General features: G+C 45.1%; 1 protein-coding gene across 1 annotated transcript in view; it reads left to right on the top strand.

The window, feature by feature from the left end:
• banp (BTG3 associated nuclear protein) overlaps positions 1-20218 on the top strand; it is an 82354-nt gene that overhangs the window by 50070 nt on the left and 12066 nt on the right. The window contains exon 12 of the mRNA XM_063197354.1: positions 16414-16557. Coding sequence (XP_063053424.1) covers positions 16414-16557 — 144 coding nt within the window. The remainder of the gene's footprint in view (positions 1-16413; positions 16558-20218) is intronic.

Below are 20218 nucleotides of genomic sequence, written 5' to 3'. Positions count from 1 at the left end.
CGTGCGTGCATGCGTGTGTGTGTGCATGTACGCATGTATGTAGTCTTGTTTTTGTGTATGTGACTAAGTGCGTACTCGTAGGCTTGTGGATAAGGTGGACCAGATGTTTATGTGTGTGCGTGCGCGTGCGTGCGTGCGTGCGTGCGTGCGTGCGTGTGTGTGTTTGTTTGTGTGTGTGCGTAATTGCGTGGGTGCATGCATGCGTGTGTGTGTTGGCCCTGATGCAGCCTTGACAGCTGGTTCTTGGCTCCAGAGTAATGGGAGCCATGGAGGAGAACCTGAAAAGTGCCAAATATAGGCCTACTGAACACAAACCCATTGCACTAGAAAGAGACGGAGGATGGCTTTGCCAAGTCTTTGTCAGTCTTTATCAGTCTCTCTCTCTCTCTCTCTCTCTCTCTCTCTCTCTCTCTCTCTCTCTCTCTCTCTCTCTCTCTCTCTCTCTCTCTCTCTCTCTCTCTCGACTCTGCGTATCTATTTCCACCTCCCCTTCTTCTTGCCCTCAAGATCAGCCACGCTTAGTTCCTCTCCTTCACCTTTTGCTAAGCAGGAGATGTTTGAAAGGCTCGTCAGGCATTCTGTTATTTCCGTCCCGTTTCTAGTTGAAACGGAGACGTTGATAAAATGGTCGTGAATTTGAGAAGACCTGAAGGACAAATGCTCGGAAGGAATGCAAGTCCAATTCGGCATCCCAGGTGATCGAGATCAACAAAAATTTAAGACCTTGAAATTGGCTTTCCGTTTCACTCTTTGACTTACTGGTGTAATTATGAGGCCAGACAAATATTTTATACTGTTTTGAGACTTTAATAGGCTCAAATTCATAAAAGAATCTAGGCCAAGATGAAAGATGTTGTGACTGTGCACCCTGAGGGGTGTTTGGAGGGCACGTTGGAACATGGGCATGGAGCCACAGGTGCATTGTGGGGTAGTGGGGGTTGGTGCATGGGTAATGGGCAGAAGAGCCAGGAGAGGCTTGAGAGGCTTGGAGAGGCTTGTCTAGCCAGGCCATTCCCTCCTAGTGACGCAACACCCTCAGCGTTGCTTCTCAAGTCACAAAGAGATTTGAAAGTCGATGATAATCAGGCTAATGCTCGTCTGCTGTTCATGACGCAACCCTGGGCACCTCCAGCAGCGCGGAGGTAATCAGCAGGTCACGCAGTGATGTAAATATACTATACACACGTTCTCACATCCCTGGGAACGATTGCCGCCAACCCCCACAATCCCCAACCTCCCCCGACCTGCCCCCAAGCAGTCCCCTCCCCACAAACATCCATTGTGCATAAAAACGAAAGATTAAAGCCCCCTATCGTAATTAAAACCATGATGAAACCATCAAACATACAGCACTCCCAGGGTTCAAACAATAATAATGGAATGCTTGATAGAGAAGGTTTGATGGATGAAATATAATGGGGGCGGATGTAGAGATGGGTGGGTTGAAAGGGTCTTGGCAGGGGGCTATGGAGAGGAGCAGAGATGGGGTGTGTGTGCATGTGTGTGTATGTGGGGGGTGGGGGGGGGTTGTTCTTCTCTGCAAGCATGAAGCATGTTTTTTGTATCTGCTGTGTTGTTTGTGTAAGCATGACAAGCGCACACTCCAGAGGATCTCGGGCACGTCCTTCCCGTTCACACCATCAATTACAGCTGTTAATCCTTGCCGCACGCATCTTGATGGGGTTTTAGAGCTTTGGCCATGAAGAAGAAGAAGAAGAAGAAGAAGAAGAAGAAGAAGAAGAAGAAGAAGGATAAGGTGCAAGGAGGAGAGGAAAAAGTAGAAGATGAAGGAGAGAGAAACTTGTTAAAATGGAAGAAGAGAAGAACGAATTAGTGCATTGATAGAAAAAGAAAAAGTCTTTTGATCTCCTGGCTGTGGGCAAGGGGAGGAGGAAACGAGGGCTTTGGTTAGGTTTGGCCCAGCTGGGCTGGGCTGGGGCTGAGGCTTGTCTAGGCTGGTCTAGCCCGGTCTAGCCCTTGACCACAAACGCCTATGATGTGGTGCCGGGCTATCAGGTCCCTCACGGGTGTTGGACATTTATGGGGTAATGACTTCATTACCCACTCGCCTCATTAGGCAAGGAGCATGGCAGCAGGCAAGGCAAGGCAGGACAGGGCAGGGCAGGGTAGGGCGGGGCTAGTGACATCTGGCAGAGGGCTGCGGATGCTTCCTGCTGCAGTTTTACATGGGTTTCCCGTTGGTAAACAATCCCTGGCTGCGAACTCTTTCACCATTGATTTGCTGGATACTGCTGTCACTCAAAAAATGAGCTCACATGGTTGGTTGCTTAGCACCTTGCCCCTCCTCACAGCGAGTAAGTTTGTAAACGGGAAACCTATGTATTCAGGGATGCCAAGTGGCCCAGTTGGCTCAGATGGTTGCAGCCAATAGAAGTAGCTCTCTCCCTGCCTGCCTGCCTGGCTGGCTATGAAGAGTGGGTTTGTGCTTTGCTTTGCAAAGCAGAGTGGGCTAATATTGCCACATCAAGATGTGGTACACTGATAGACTCCCATCCAAGGAATCAGTGCTGTTATAAAAGCCAAAGTGCTGCAACAATGTAGTAGTTGAAGGGTGTGCACATTTATGGAACCCAGTTTTTATTTTCTATTTTTTCCTTTAAGAACTTCAAGTTAATTTTTTGATTGCATTATACAGGTTTTAGTTAACAGTATATTAAATGTGGGGAAAGTTATGAAATTATTTATCTTTCTGTCATTTTATTATATCACAAAAACCTGGAATTTGTACAGGGTTGTGTAGACATTTTATAGGCACTGCACATGTGTGTATGCATGCGAGTTCACAGTTTCTTTTTAAGCATGCATTGTATGGGTGTCAAGGCAAGTCAGTGCACAAATTCGTCACACAGTTGCTGAGATTTTGGCTTGGGCTCTGTGCATGTACAGTATGTGACTCGCTGAAAGACACAGATTGCAGGGAGAGGACGTCGTCCCTTGCCAAGGACATTCTCCTGTGATTTATAACGGCCTCCGACGAAGAGGCCGTGAGACCCCAAAGAGCTGTGTGCATGTAGCAATTCTGATGGAAGTCCGGTGCAATCCCAGTGCTGGATCCCGGGTATGCTATGCAGGCAATGGGACAGAGGTTCCCGGGACTCTGTAAATGCGAGTATACGGGGGGGTTTTGAAGGCACGGATATGTGTGGCTGGGGATGTGAGAGGGGTGCTCTGGTGAAACAGCGGCGTAGAAGGAGGGACACATAATTCACTGGAGGAGTTCAAACGGTTTGCGTTGTTGTCTTTTTGACCTCCCCTCCCTTTTCATTCGGATTGGTTTGTTCTGAACATCTGTCCTGGGCAGGTCTGCCACAGATGCAGATGTTGTTGACTGCTGTGCAATTGGAGAGGAAGTCTTGACTGTTCTAAAGGTTTCCTTTCTCCCTCCTCCTTCATCCCCCCCACCCCCCACCCCCTCTGCATTTAATATGAACCTGAATGGAGTGAGGCACTAAGGCTGATGGGAAGCAGATTGCTCCTCAGCCTTCTCTGTTTTGTGTTCCTCTCTCGCTCTCTCCCTCTCCTCTCTTTTCCTCTTTCTTCCATCCCCTCTTCCCTCTTCCTCCATCTCTCACTATGACTTTGACATTCCATACGCCAAAACAAAAATAGAGGTATTGTGGGAATGAGGAGTGTTCATTTACTAGGTCAGTAGTCGCTTTCTCTACTGGGAAGCACAAATCAGATTCAGGCTTATCCGTCCAACACGTCCAGTGTCTGTACTTGGGTCATCTCACGTGAAATCAGACACTTTGGGACCTAACCAACACAGATTTTAAGAAAACTTAGTGTGCCTTTTTAGTGTCGAGGTAGGACCCCAGACCCAATATTAAAGGAACAGTCCATCCTTTTCTGATTTTCAAATATCTGCTGTATTTCCTAGCATTATCTACGAATGTGCATATCATTTTCTTCTCAGTGTTTTCAGTGCTTAGATTTATTGAACCAGAATTATTAGCATAGTTTAGCATAATCACTGGAAATGAATGGGAACATTAACATCAAGCCACAAGTGATCACAGGACGGGATTAAATAGCTGTTTTGCACTCTGGTGAACACATAAACGAAAATGATCAGCACATTCATGAATAATGCTTGGAAATACTGCAAACATCTGAAAATCCAAAAAGGGTGGACTGTTCCTTTAATAATAAGGTAGAAACGGACTAAGAAAGTTTTAATTAAGAGGGTAGGACACTATACATTCATCCTTGATTATGTCTGTCAAAGAGATGGCTCTGATTGTTCTTTTCTGGCTCAACAAATTTCACAAACAGCATGGAACACAACAGTTATCTGAGGATGAATATATGACTTACTGTACGAACACACCGCCGGCGTTGAACGCGTGGAAAGATGTGGAAGTAATTGACTTTGTATGGGAGAGGAGGCTGCAGAAGCGTGAAAAGCAGCAAACGCGTTTCTAGAGGCGAGGGCGTCAAAAGCGCCAAAAGCCGAGGGCGTCAAAAGTTGAACTTCATGTTAAAGATGTCCTCTCTTAAGACGTCATTTCATTAATATTGCTGTGTTCCCCATTGTTATTGAATGTGTTACGCGTTGGTCCTGTTTTAAAAAGCGTTCTGGTTGCTTTGTTTCAAGCCGTTTCTGCAAGCTAGCAAGGTGGCTTGTGGAGAAACGAGAGGGTGTTCCGGGTTTCTCGTGGAAATGCGTCTCTGATTGGCTCACTCCTCCTGCTCTCGTGGAAATGCCCATCTGATTGGCTCAGTCCGCCTGTTCTCGGAGAAATTGTAATGGGAAACAGAGTCACCACTTCCCCGGGTGGCACTGCACTATAGGGGCGCCAACGGAAGTGTGCAGGCTCCATTCAGGGCTGTGCTCTTTCAACAGCGACCCCTAGGTGAGCTGCAGGCACGGAACAACCAGAGTGGGCATGCTGTACTGTATGTATGAGGCTTGTATGAGCTGTGTGTGTATCTGAGAGTAGCAACCAGCTGATAGCTAAGCTAAGCAGCTAGGTTTCGGGCCACCAGACGTTGCTTGTTTTGAAAACAAGCAGAAAAAAATCAATGTTTTTAGAAAAATGGGTCGACATAAACCTTTGTTGGCAACGCCTTCTTTCAATGTGACGCAATACAGAAAGGCTTTTGTGAGTTTGCAAGTGAGTTTAAATGGGTGACCGTCCAATTTTCAAAAGGAGTGAGTGAAACTGTGTTTTATCGGAAGTTGGCCTTTAAAATATGTAATGAGCTCGGCGGCAGCAGGCGGCAGCCAATGGAATGTTCACATTTTTCTAAACACGAGCTTTGGATGGTCGAGATTCCTGGCCGAACGCTTCAGGTTGAATCGTTCGCCGCGTTCAACGCCCCTGACCAGTGCTTTCCAGGCAGGAGTCAGCAGCGTTGTGGCTCTTTCAACGTTGGCGGTGTGATCGCGGCAATATTAAAATATTAAAATTTGAATAAAAAAAAAAACTGATATTTTAAAATATCAATATTCAATCCAACATCTTGCCCAAACCTAGCCTGCAATGGCATGACCAACACCTGCAATTGTGGCGTTTGGTTCTTGAGTCATTTCAAAGATAAGGTGCCTTAAAGTTTTATTAAAATCTGTGTCGGTCGGGCGCCAAAGTGTCCGATTTCATGTGAAATGACCCCCTTCAATTCCGCTTAAAAGTTTCCCAAAAGCCTGCGATATGTCTTCTCATGGCCACTTTGCCAAATGGAAGATTCACTCGTCAGTATTGGGGAGTTCACTGTACTTCATCAGACACAAATCGTGTTGCTCAAGACAATTCATGCCCTGTGTTAGCATGTGGCTTTTTATTACATGTATGTATGCAATTTGTATTTGTTAAAGACTCATTAAAGTGCAGCTCTAGTCTGCGTTTATTGAATATAGCATGACTTCATGGACGACAGCGCTGACTTGGAACAGCAGAAAAGGGATTCAGGGCCTGGGAAGCCAACTTGTTTGCACAGTTGGTTATTGTGCTTCAATATGGGGCCTCGCCGAATGTTTTTTGCATTAGTCCACTGTTGTTTTGCTCTCTGTCTCTTCTCCGGTTGCTGTATCTCTTTGGCGGCCCGCAGTGCTGCTTAAGGCATTACAACTTTAGAAAGATTTATTTTGACTCGTTTTCCTCCTATGGTGTTTTTTTCCACCCTTTTTCCTTTTTGTCTCCCGCATCTACTTCGACTTCTTTCTCATTGCGTTGCTTTCGCTGTTTTGCTTCTAGTCATAGCAACCGCAATATTGTGGCTGGCTTGGATGGTGCTTTGCGTTTGTTCGCCTGATACTATTTGCATATTCATCTCTCCTCCACCCTGGCCTGGATGGCTGGGTGTGTGTGTGTGTGTGTGTGTGTGTGTGTGTGTGTGTGTGTGTGTGTGTGTGTGTGTGTGTGTGTGTGTGTGTGTGTGTGTGTGTGTGTGTGTGTGTGTGTGTGTGTGTGTGTGTGTGTGTGTGTGTGTGTGTGTGTGTGTGTGTGTGTGTGTGCGTGTGCGTGTGCAACACGCTACCCTACCGATTGCTGTACTCAAGTGTGTGCTATATGTTTACTGTAATGCGCAGTAATATGTAGTGGGTCTTCGTGTGTGTTTTGTATTTGTGTATTTATGTAGGCTGTCAGACACCCTAATTTCCCCCAGGATTAATAAAAGTACTCTACTCTACTCTACTGGCGGGGGTAGTGTGGGGCTCTGCTCTGTAGGTGGAGCAGGGGAGCAGTACGGATGTACTGTAGCGTGTCCACACAGCTGTGAGTCCCATCTCCTCCTCTGCTGCTGCTGCTGCTTCTGCTGCAGCTGCTGCTGCACAACACTGTTAATGCCTGGACCACGCCGCTGGCGCTTAACCCTTCATGTAATCAGTCATCAGTAATCTCAATCTCATGCCTTAATGGGACTGCGGAATTTCAAATAGATGTCTGTCTAGAAAAACACATGCTCGTGCAAAATAATAATGCATTGTGCAGAAATTGTGTGGAGGAAATTTTGAAAATGTAAGAAAGTGAAACTATTCCAAGTTCTGTTATGTCCATTGCTGTAAAATCAAAAAGCACATTGCTTGACATTGACATTCTGAATGCCGTTTCTTTAATGAACATGTTATGAATTACATTTGCTTGTAAGGATTTGTTCAGAGGAGTCCCCTGATTTTCATGAGCACAGTGAAAAAGCAGACAGTCAAGGGACCGTAGCGGAGTTAAAAGGGACACGCGACTCCATTGAAATACATTCAAATCAGGCTCGTCTCAAAGTGGTATTTAGCTGTTATTTGCAGACAGAAATGATAATGCCTTTGAATAGTGACCACATATTAGAGAGTAGTGGGACTAAATGACTTTGTATGCATTTGAAAGCCACTTACACAGTTCAACTTTATCAGTTCAGTTCAGTTCAACTTTATTGGTACCCGAAGGTAAACTGGGTTTGCAGTTTAAAAAGAAAGATGGCTGTCCTTACATAAAAACCACAAGACACAGGACACATAACATGGAGTCTAAAAGCACATATACAGTGCCCTCCATAATTATTGGCACCCCTGGTTGAGATGTGTTAAAAGCCTTAAAATAAATTCAGTGTTTATTGCAGAAGAATACTGTCACACTGAAAATTGTAGGAAAATGTAGCCTTCAACTCAAATGAATTGTAAGAAAATAAAAAAATCCCTGACTAAAAAATATTTATTTTTCATTAAATCACCTGTTCCACAATTATTGGCACCCTTAACAATTCCCAGGAAATAAATATAATTGAAGCATTTCTGTCATTTCTACAGTAATTTACAAAGTTTACCAGAGTATGTAGGAACATTTAATTAGTAATTCATCACTTCCTGTTTCCCTGGGGTATAAATATGACGTGACACCGAGGCCATTTCTCTTATCCACTCTTAAACATGGGAAAGACAAAGGAACACAGCATACAAGTGAGGCAGATGTGCGTCGACCTTCACAGGTCAGGCAGAGGCTACAAGAAGATTGCCACTCAACTGCAGCTGCCCATATCCACTGTGAGAGGAATAATTAAGAAGTTCAAAACAACTGGAACAGTGGTAAACAAGCCTGGACGAGGACCCAAGTTTATTTTGCCACCACGCACAGTGAGGAGGATGGTAAGAGAAATCAAAAGATCTCCAAAGCTCACTGTTACAGAATTACAACAAATGGTAGCATCCTGGGGTCACAAAGTCTCCAAATCAACCATCAGGCGCTGTCTACACGCCAACAAGCTGTTTGGGAGGCATGCACGGAGAAAACCTTTTCTCACTCACAATCATAAACGCAAGCGTCTGGAGTTCGCCAAGCGGTATTGGGGCTTCAACTGGGACCGTGTGCTTTGGTCAGATGAGACCAAGATTGAGCTTTTTGGCAACAAACACTCTAAGTGGGTCTGGCGTACCACGAAAGATGCGCATGCTGAAAAGCACCTCATACCCACTGTGAAGTATGGGGGTGGGTCAGTGATGCTGTGGGGCTGTTTCGCTTCCAAAGGCCCTGGGAACCTTGTTAGGGTGCATGGCATCATGAATGCTTTGAAATACCAGGACATTTTAAATCAAAATCTGTTGCCCTCTGCCCGAAAGCTGAAGCTGGGTCGTCACTGGGTCTTTCAGCAAGACAATGACCCTAAACATATGGCCAAATCTACACAGAAATGGTTCACCAGACACAAAATCAAGCTCCTCCCATGGCCATCTCAGTCCCCTGACCTCAACCCCATTGAGAACCTGTGGGGTGAGCTGAAGAGGAGAGTACAGAGGAGAGGACCCAGGTCTCTGGATGATTTAGAGTGATTCTGCAAAGAGGAATGGCTGAAGATCCCTCTCTCTGTCTTTTCCCATCTTGTGAAACATTATAGGAGAAGATTAGGTGCTGTTTTGTTGGCAAAAGGGGGTTGTACAAAATATTAACACCAGGGGTGCCAATAATTGTGACACACATTATTTGATGTCAAATAATTATTTCTTTATGTGGGATTTTTTCCCCACTGAATAAATGCACTTGTATTGAAGGTTGGATTTTTCTCTTTTTTTCCATTAAGGTCCCATATTATTTAGAAAAAAAATAAAATAATTGGAAACTAAAAAACACATCTCAACCAGGGGTGCCAATAATTATGGAGGGCACTGTAATATGATATAAACACAAAGAGTAACTTGTAGTGTCAGCAATTGGTAAGCACAGGGAAGGCATCTCAATGAACGACAATTTCACACGTGCAGACACACACATGCACAAACTGTATCGGAGCATTTATGGACACAGTGGTATTGGATTATGAACTATGCTAGTGTACTTCGGGAGCGTGGACAAACGCACCAGTATTATGTGCAAATGTTTGTAACTTGCGTATGGGGCTGTAGCTATTGTTTGATGTTCGGTTGGCATCTTCATGACTGCATGGTAAATACAGTAGCTTTTTATGACAAGCATCATATTACATAACACTGCATAACACCCAGGCATAATAAATAACACACTAACACTATCTTTGATGTTGGTTTAAATGCGAGTGACAGGTGGGATAATGGTGCATTGTGCAAAGCTGGCTGTTATTGCCATTAGCTGTCATGATCAGCTCAAAATAAACAAATTACGTTTTTCTCCCTGACATTTACCTGGCAGCGAGGTCATTCACATGGTTTGAATCCACTCCCTGTATTTTTCATGGAGGAAATGGAGAGAATCTCACTCCGAAGCCTCCAAACTTGTTGGATATCTGGTTTACAAAATCCATTCACCTTAATGGAGAAGCTAGTTCCCGGTGTCTGACTTAAAATAGTTACAGTAGAGTAGCATTTCATGGATTGGTCAGTTGACGGTTTTAGGATGTGGTTACCGAAGGGCAATTTCAGGTTAGGAGAGCAAACTTTACACCGCATGAAAAGAACGGACAACATTGCAGAGTAGCCCATGCCATGTTGTATACAACAAGATGGACCTGGGGAGATGATGAGTTGCAAATAAGTATGTTGCATTGTTAGAAACAAAACAGAGAGCTTTAGAAAAGATGCCCTAGTTTGAATGTGACCAGTCAGAAACAAGTAGAGTTGATCAGCTGATATAGAGCACATGAGGCAAATGAGAAGCGGATAGCGCTTGACTACCATGGACTGGCCAGAACTATCGTCAATTATATATTTGAAGGAAAAATGGAACATTTGAAATGAGGTGAAGACAAATCATCACACTTTATTTGTTGAGCCAGGGCCCTGCCGTGGCCAACCGGTAGGGCACTCATCTACCATGCGGCTGACCCAGGTTCGATTCCCGTCCCGGGTCCCTTGCCGGCCCTTCTCAGTCTCTCTCTCCCCACTCGCTTCCTGTCACCACCTTCACTGTCCCATCATAAATAAAAAGTAAAAAACACCAAAAAAAAGATCTGTTGAGCCAGGCCAAGGTTTTTTTTAATGTTTTTGTTTGTTTGTAATGCAGACAGTCAAGCTATGAGATGAGTTATGATTTTCAGTCTCCCACTAGACAGGCATGCTTGCCTTGTTATATCACAGAGGACTCCTGTGTGGTGGTGGTGGTGGTGGGGTGTGGGGGGAAGGTCATTTAATCAGTCATCTCCAGCTTACAGTTAGAGACAAGCATGAAATTTCAAATATCTGGAAGAAAGCACATGCTCATACACAATAAGCAATGGGATTATACGAAAGATATTATGAGGCGATAAGAGAAGTTAAATCAATTTGAATGAAAAATAAAATAACTTGCTGCATGCTTAATAAAAAAAACCCTTAACAATTTGTTTAATGTGTATAATATCTAATGTTATTGAATGTATGATGTACTCAACGGTAAATATAACTTGTGGAGGTTTGCTGTGTAAATTCACTGTAGACCAGATTTACTGTTGCTTGCAAAAAGCAACAAGGTCCACAGATGGATGTTGCATGCAGCGCCTACAGAAAACAAATAAAAATATATGAATATATGAAAATATATGGACTGACTGATGTAGTGGCATAAAGGTGACTCGAAAAGAAGTTTACAACCTATGCCGGAATCAATGCAATTTGTTTCCCCTTTGATATGTTCAGCAACTCACAGCATGAGCTGTACACCTGTAAACTGACGGTGGTAGGAAGGCCCGTCCACCACATGGGTGGGATGTTAAAGCTTTGCTGTGTCTCTTCAAATGATGGTGTTGACTTTTAAGGTGAAAACACTGGCACAGGAAGTTATATCCGTGAAGATTGAGGCGGCCTCCTTCTTCGGTGTAAAGTTGAAAGGGTTTGGTGGGCAGGCGATGGGTACTTCGCATCATTTTACGACTTTGTATGTTTATGTGTGAAAGCGGATATAGCAAGCCGTGCGAGGTTCTTGCTCTGGTATGTTTTCTGTTTGAGCTGCAGCTTGATGACTGCTGCGATTAGCGTGAGTAATTATGTATATGTAGCTAGGGGACAAATCACAGACCTTTATTTGCTCAAGTGCTGTTCGGCGGGCGAAGTGTCCTTTTTTTCCTCTCTCCCCTCTTCCGCCGTGTTGTTTGGGCTTTCTTTGCTGATATGAGCGCTGATGACAAATGAGCCTATAGAGAGGAGTGGGGCTACAGAGCCGGTGCTAACGCTAACAGGATGCAGGCGATGGGAATCACTCACCACCAAAGGGGATTATAAACTCCACTCCAAAACAATAAAATGTCTGTATGTGTGTACGTGTGTACGTTTGAGTGTGTATGTGTGCGTGTGTGTGTGTGTGTGTGTGTGTGTGTGTGAGAGAGAGATGGAGAGAGAGAGTGTGTGTGTGTGTGTGTGTGTGTGTGTGTGTGTGTGTGTGTGTGTGTGTGTGTGTGTGTGTGTGTGTGTGTGTGTGTGTGTGTGTGTGTGTGTGTGTGTGTGTGTGTGAGAGTGATCTCCAGCTGAACATGCAGCCATGTCTCATAAGTGGGTCTCAAAGTGGCGTTTCTTCTAGCATGTCTGTTACAGTTCAGTCAACTGCTGACCCTGACTTCTCAAGCTCAGGCTTTGGTTCTCCTCCCTTGTGCTTCTCACAGTCTTGAAGATAATGGTAGCTACACATTTATATATTGATTTAGTGTACGTGCAAGTACACACACACACACACACACACACACACACACACACACACACACACACACACACACACACACACACACACACACACACACACACACACACACACACACACACACACACACACACACAAACTCACCATATACACACACACTTTTCCCTGGGACCACATTTTTGTCAATGGCTGAGGCCAAGACAAAGAGACAATCTACCAAATGACTTAAAAAGGTCAAGGAACAAGTCAAACTGGACCGGAACAATTGGGTAGGAACCAGGTATTTCCTTGCACGATGCTGTGCAGTGGGAACACTTTGTCAAGCATGTGTTCTCCTTGATTGCTAAAGAATGTTTCTGAAGATTGCTCATATTGTTTTCATGGCTTCCTCCTCCCGATGTGACTTCAATTTATTGTGGATGGGTATTAGTATGCAAAGAGGTAGTGTTTCATTGTGTTTAGCAACACTCTTGTGAGTGTGTGTGTGTGTGCGTGTGTGTGAGTGTGTGTGTGGGTTTGAGCACGGCATTTTCTTGCAGGCGTTGGTTCCCAGGGACCCTGAGGACCAGATTAGTGGTGGAATGCGAAAGTAGAAAATGCAAAAACAACCCCGTTGGCCGCGACTCACCCAGATCCAGACAGAATCTTCTTTTCATTACCCCTTCTTCTCCTCTGCCGAACGTGCTTCTCAAGTGGAACAAAGGCACACACACGCACACACACACTTTCACGCCAGCCCTCGCTCTGGACGCCATTCTACCCTTACAATCGCATGCACACACACTCCACGCGCACAGACAAATGCACACACACACATAGACATAAACAGAATCGCACATGCACATGGAGACACACACAACAAACGCACACAAACGTGACACACATGCACTTGGAGACACCCACGCACTGCCACCCTGCTGTTAAGCAGGGACCCACAGAGCCCTCATCAGTATGTACTGACTTTTCATCTGTGGATGCTATGAAGACTAGTGACTTCCGCAGTCTCTTCCCCTCTCTCTCTTCAGTCTCCTCTGTCTCCCACCCAGAGTCTCTGCAGTCAGGGCCTTTTTTGAGGGCTAGGAGTCAGGAAGGCTGTGCCGCACCACCTAATTGCTACCATAGGGCCAGACGGGTGATGGCGTGTTTTGGTTGCGAGGCAGGAGACACTGTGGCGAAGCTGGCACAGTCGCACATGTGCTCGCTGGGCAATGCGGGGGCAATATGGAGCGTTTGGGGGGGGTGAGTGGGGATGTTTTGGCCAGTTCCATCAAAGCCAAGTCACGCACCAGAGAGAGAGCACATTGGTAAAGTCTGGCGATTTTTGCAAAGGTGCCCTTTTTTCACGGCTTTGTTTTTTTTCACTGCTTTATTTTGCCGACAAAGCAAAGCCGGATCCCAACCCCCCCCTCCACCCCCCCACCACCACACAGGCCCACTCCAAGATGTTAAAAGGGAGGAATGTTTCAATTAGCCTGTCAGTGCCCATCTGGTGTTTACACAGCATGCCATGCCATGACGGAAACAGCCGAGGAGAGCTAGCAGGCAGGCAGCGCTAGCAGGCAGGCAGGCAGCGCTAGCGAGCGAGCCAGCGAGCTGCATGGGAGAACCCAAAGGCGAGGAGTTGTTGAGGTGTCCTTGAGGTGAACAGCTGGCCGAACGGAGCCGAGTGACTTAGCAGACGCGAGCTGCCAAGACAGCGAGGAGGCTGATGAGGAAGAAAAGTCTTGTAATCCCAGAGAAACACACACACACACACACACACACACACACACACACACACACACACACACACACTCACCAGAGGTGTGTTTCCACAGGCAGCGTGCGTTCACTTAACTGTGCTGCTGAGGCACTTCATTTGCTCTTGGCAGGAGTAAGGACCATCTAGCAATACATCACTGTTGCACAGATTTTTACAAGGTGTAGGTAGACAGGTTTTATCAACTGGCAGTCTCTACCTCCTCGACAATGTGTAGCCCCATTGGCTCGCGAGCCTTTTCAGTTCATTACCAGACTCGAGGAATATACTGCTTTGGCTTGACTCGTCAGCACGTGCAACAGCTACAAGCCACCACATGAAGACGCGTAAATGGTTAGAGAGCTTACAGCTTGAAGGTCCAATTAAAGTCTACGATTAAATTAGCGTCATGGCATGTGTGCGTAAGATCAGAAGAGTTTTGTGTCTGTGAGGGCGCAAAGGAGTGAGTCCGACTGGATTTACAAATATCCACCTCATGCTGTGGCAGATCTTCCTTGACTCACATTTTTAGTGGATGTGCTCAGAGGGAGTCGGGGGAATCGTTAACGTCTTGCATATCTGTCGAGACGGGACGGGAGTGCAAAAGGTGGTGGGGATTGCGATCAAGAATGCTTGACTTTGTTTTCGGGAAAACCCTTGCTTTGGGTGAAGCCTTTATGGGTTCTTGGCTTTCCATTGAAATGCTTAAAGAAGACCAGGCAACACTCCAAACCTGTCTGAACAGCTGTTAGAAAATAGACAAGATCGAGATGAATATGAAATTGTCCTCAGTGGAGCACAATAAAATAGGTATTTTGTTCTTCTTAAATGTAGTAGAAATTGTGGTTTCTGTGGAACAGACCGTGTTTGATGAGTTGGTGCATTAACAAAGAACAAAATGGGGTGTGAAAAGATTGAACGGCGAGTTGGGAAAGATGCATATGAATATGCCACGAATGATAGGTTTTCTCCAATGGCTGTTTGTTGTATTGGCCCATAACTCTGAGCAATGTGTATATCTTTTTGCCAGTACACGACGGGGTTCTCAGAATTCATTCTTACCACAGGGCCCACACTTCTCTGCCAGAATGGTTACATTTCTGCTGCCACTGACTCTGAATAATGCTGCTGCTCTTTACCAGATGGCTTTGCACAGAAAGTTGCCTCTGTAGACAACAGAGACTGCTCGAAAATATGCAACATCTCACTGGGTGACGAGTCTTAAGCTTCCTCGAGAGGATGTCTGCTTCTCCCGCTGTCTCGTGTATACAGTGTCTGCAGTAGATTTCCATTTCAGATTGTTCTCAGGGAGGGCTCGTGAGTTTATCTGCCGCTGTCCAACCAGGATGACACGCGTACGCATCTGGACAGCAAATACGGGACAAACATGCGACTTCCCTGGCACGCAAGTGGAAATGTAAAATGAGCTGTTGTCCGTACTTGAGGCAATTGGTTCTTTATGTGAAAGGGGATTGAGTTTGCCTCTTTCCTTCACTCCATCCATCTGCCCTCGGTCTGTCTCTCGGTCTGTCTGCCTGCCTGCCTGCCATCCAGCCTGTCTGTTTTTCTGTCTGTCTGTCTGTCTCTTTCTGTCTGCCTCTGTTTGCAAGTGTGCAAGTGCATCATCTTAACTGTGGTTGCAACGGCTTAATGCGAGGCGCAGGCAAATAAACACTGACTGAGAAGATGGGCTTTGGAGCGTGCATGTGTGTATGCGCGTGTTTGTTTTCTAATTCCTGACTGCTCTCGGCAGTGGGGTTAATTAGAGAGCAGGGGAGGACAGAAAGGCAGTAAAGACGATTTACAGGCCCGTTTGCTTTTCTTGGGCTGATGATTTGTTTGTCCCCTTTCTCTTTTTCTTACATTCACTCTTCTCGCTATCCCCCTCTGACTCAGTTTGTCTGTCTGTCTGTCTATCTGTCTCCCTCCCTCCTTCTCCCGTCTTTGCTCATTGTCTTCCTCCACTCCTGTGCGTGCGTGCGTGCGTGTGTGCGTGCGTGCGTATATGTATCTTTCTCTCTATCGGAGGCATTGTGTCTTTAGTGGTTAATGATGGTTTGCTTGTCCCCTTTTGCGTTTTCTTATATTCAGTCTTTCTGTCCCCCTTCTGTCTCATAGACAGTGTATCTCTCCCCTCGCTGTCTTTCTCTCATCGTTCTGTCTCTCTCACGGAGACATTGTGTATTGAATGGCAAGTGTCACATGCAGCAGCAGCAGCGGCGGTGGTGGTGGTGTTGTTGGTGGTGGTGGTGGTGGTGGGTGGGTGGTGATGACTGAAGCTTTGGGAAAGTTCTGCCTGTACATTTGAACTCGTCGGAGCGTGATTATAAACATGCACACAAAGCCTCCCCCCCTTCACAGAATCACACAGACACACAAAAATGGCGTCAATGGAACGTTGCTTCCCCCTTGGGACCCCCTTGATATGCTTCAACACAGTAATATCAACTCGGATGAAAAGAGATTTGGAGAAGAAAGGAACAAAAACAACAACAAAAGAAAAAAGATATATAATACATTCCCTGGTGCCTGTATAAGGCCAGTTAGTCCTACGCCCTTGATGATTTTAGGTCCTATCATTTGTCTAATGTTTTTTTTTGTTTGTTTTTGTTTTCTTCTTTTTGCACATCTGTGTTTCTTTGCGGACAGGTTGTGCGGGGGCCGCAGCTGATCGCCGTGGCGTCGACTGACCCGGGGGCCACGGGTGTGGAGGCCTCCCCTCTGCAGGGCAATGACATCCAGGTGCAATACGTCCAGCTGGCACCCGTTACGGACCATACGGCAGCTGTGCAGGTGAGCAACCATGGTAGGGATGTAAATCACAGACTCCATGACATCGATATCGATGTGTTAAGGCAGCGATTCAATTATGTTTGATACTTAAAGGGACACTGTGCAGGAAATGGCCAAAAAAGGTACTGCAACTATGGTGCTCATTGAAACTGGGCCGCCTATTGACAAATTTGATGTTTACATGAAAGTTTACTAAATAATAAACTAATATTTTGTAGTATGGTCCAAGCACAGTCATTTTTGCAGCTAAAAATGGCTATTTTTGGAAATTCAAAATGGCGGACCATGGAGAAGATCCCCCTTTTCATGTATGAAAAGTGCAATTTTTCCAGTCATAATGAATACTTAGAATTTGATGCTGGTGGTAAGTATTCATGAAAAAGGTAAGATTAGTGAATGGGCAGCATGAATTCTGGAAATAAACAACTAAAAATCTCACACAGTGTCCCTTTAAGAATGCCCTACGCTACGATTCAATTAGATTCCATTGTTTTCCAATTACTTTTCCACTTGTGTTATGTTATGGAGCTCGGGCATTAGGCAGCGGTCAGCGATTCGATTATTTTCTATACTTAAAGGGGTACAATGTAGGATGACATTGTTTGCGTGGTGCCCATGGCATGCCTGTCTCAAATCATCTACACAGTCATGAAAACATGCTGTTTAAATCAGGGCTTTGAACCGTTATTTTTTTCCAAACGTTCCGTTCCGAACAGAAACAGAATTATAACGTTTCCGGTTATGAGTTCCACCAATAAATTGACGTTCCCGAACCGGTTAGAACAAAAAAATATTGTTCCCGGAACGGTTAATTTCGTTCCTGTCAGCTGATTACTCCCCATAGGCCTAACTGACGGTAATTAACCAAGAAAGACGGAAGTGCAAATGAGTCAGCCTACTTCCAAACTGTTTATTCAAGCGGATGAAAAGAATATCCTTCAGAATTTTGTCATTCAGGGACGAATAAACCTCAATGATGAAAATGCGCGCTCCATGCAGACTTTAGTCACAGGGAGCGCTATGATGGACATTGTGAGTTTGTGCATATTTGAAGCGGCCATGGATGCCCAATAATGTTGAACATTCTCGGTGCGCTTTACACACGCTTCTCTGCAATATCTTACAATGATACAATGGAAACTCTGCCCTTTTGTATGACAGTGGTTTCTCTTATTTAAGATGTGGAGTGGAGACTTTGTAATCCACAGCTCTCTCTCCATTCAGTCAGAGAATGTCTGATGTCACACAGGACGTGAACCTCAGCCGTCATGGTAACGTGCACAGGAAAATAATTACTTTTTTTTTGTTTGAGGAACGGTATTAACCGGTATTAACCGGTTACCATTATTTTTAAATAAGTGTTTCCGTTCCAGAACATAAAAAATAATAACGTTTCCGGTTTCGTTTCTGTTCCCTGTAAAATACAAAAAGTTCCTGGTTTTCGTTTTCGTTCCTTGAACCGGTTCAAAGTCCTGGTTTAAATACTCGCTGTGAGAATGTTTTTCATCACGGAATGCCAGCAGTTGATACAAATCTGAATACGGCATGTAAAGCGATTTTTCGTAGGATAAGTGTTTCCCACGACACTCGTTTGGACTGCTCTACTCAAAAGTTGCTTTGGGGTTTCCCGACAGCGGGCCATGGAAGTGGTCGCGAGAGTCATCATTCATCTACTAATAACTGAAATATGCATCGGCTGACTCGGGATAGTGATTAATTAAACTTTTAATCCTACCTAGAGCAGAGAGAGTTTAGATTGAGAGGGGACATATGGCGGCCATCTTGGTGACGCCTTCGGAGTGCTATTTCGCGATTAAGTAGACCAGATCTGAGAGTCAATGGGAAAAATGAATGGGGAAACTGAGTATAGGACGGAGGGGAACCCAGCGGTTGGGAAAACCATATGGTTGAAACGACCGTGAAAACCTGATCAATCTAGACTACTTGGTTGTGTCATACGAGTCAAAATAAAGCTTTTTAAGCCACTTTTCTCACGTTTTTTTGACAGAGTGCAGGCGCAGTAGTTCCATAACGGCACGAGAGCAACGGCTTTTCACAACTGAGCATGCGCATAATTTCGCGTGCGCCGATGCAGCCAGATGATTGGATCACTGGCAACGCAGCTCAGCAGGCACATTGGCTCTTGTTACCAGAAAGGCGGGAGATGTGCGGGTAGACGCCATATTTGCGTTACGAATCTTCACCGTTGATTTCTATGGACACCTAACGATTCTGACCTATCTCCCCTTCCTAAAAAAAAATCTCTGCCTAGAGCCCCTTTAAGAATGCCCCACAATACGGTACAATTCGATTCTATCGTCGGCCTTAGGCTCGATGCATCGATACATATCGATTATTATTTACAGCCCTAGCAACCAGCCAACTCCCCTCCCCTCCCCTCCAGAGGCGCATTTTGTCACAAGGCTAGGCAGGCAGCCGCTTGGGGCCCCCAAACCTATAGATGGTGAATAACAGCTTGGACTTTAAACTACAATAGTGGTGATTTGTTGTGAATGTTCATTCTTTTGAATTTTTGCTTTGGGCCCTAGCTTAACCTAGAATTACCTCTGCTCCCCTCAACCCCCAACCCCCAACCCCATCCCCTACCCCAAGTTCCTCTCAGACTTGTGTCTGCAGCACCACAACAATGTGCTCTCTTCCTTGGCAGCTTGTTAGGGGACGAGATCGGTAAAGCCCGTTTAATGAAAAGCATTCAAGGTCATGGGTTCAATACCACAGGGATCACGCTGATCAGAACGTTAAAGTTGGTAGGATTTATGCAAAGCCACAGGAAGTCAAAGGGACTTCATGATGTGATCGCACTGCTGCTATCCTACAATGCCCCCCATCTTCCTTCTATTGTTGTTTTCCATTAAGAGCGCAAAAGGCATGTGATTTCTGTGTTAAATAGCAAAACACGAGTGTTGAAAAGTAGTACCGTCATGACTTACAGATGTACAGACATCAAGCCAAAGTGACTGTTTCCTACCCACGCACACCAGACTTTACTGTGGGATAATGCTGACTCTCTCGAATCACTGTCGTCATAATGAACTGTTTCATATGAACACTACTTCCCTGCCTAATATCACTGCAGACCATTAGTCATGGTGCTCCAAATTCTGGCTGTGGCTCTGGAAAGTTGAGCAACAACCTGCCCAATCTGTCCAATCAAACTCCAGGTTACTATTCAGAGTAATATCTAACTAGGAAAGCATAGTTTTTTTGCGCCATGTTTTGGAATTACGGGTTGCTTTCACATTGTATTTGAATGTTGACTTTGACTACATGTCCATTTGCAAAGCAGGAATAATCAACCCATGAGGGAATCAGGGTAGGTATAGTCAAGTCAAATCAGTGAAGTCGGTTTATTGTCCATTTCTTTACATGCACTGGTCATACAAAGAATTTAAATTATGTTTCTTACTTTCCCATGCAGACATAGACATGGACTTTAGGTGTGGACATAGACAATTAGACATAGACGGTACGCATACATTACACCTACAGTATCTATACAATACCTATACAATACCTACAATCACAGGTATAGGAGGATGGGTATGAAACGTTTTAAGCAACTGCACAGCATTTCCCCATTGCCACAAATCTTGCCATCTTGGATCAAGACTTTCATCATGGCTGTATTAGAGTGGTTTTA

The sequence above is a fragment of the Engraulis encrasicolus genome, chromosome 4 (genome assembly GCF_034702125.1).
Source record: "Engraulis encrasicolus isolate BLACKSEA-1 chromosome 4, IST_EnEncr_1.0, whole genome shotgun sequence".
NCBI classification, from domain to species: domain Eukaryota; kingdom Metazoa; phylum Chordata; class Actinopteri; order Clupeiformes; family Engraulidae; genus Engraulis; species Engraulis encrasicolus.
Note: the sequence above shows the minus strand (reverse complement) of the source record. Positions and strands in the feature narration are given on the sequence as shown.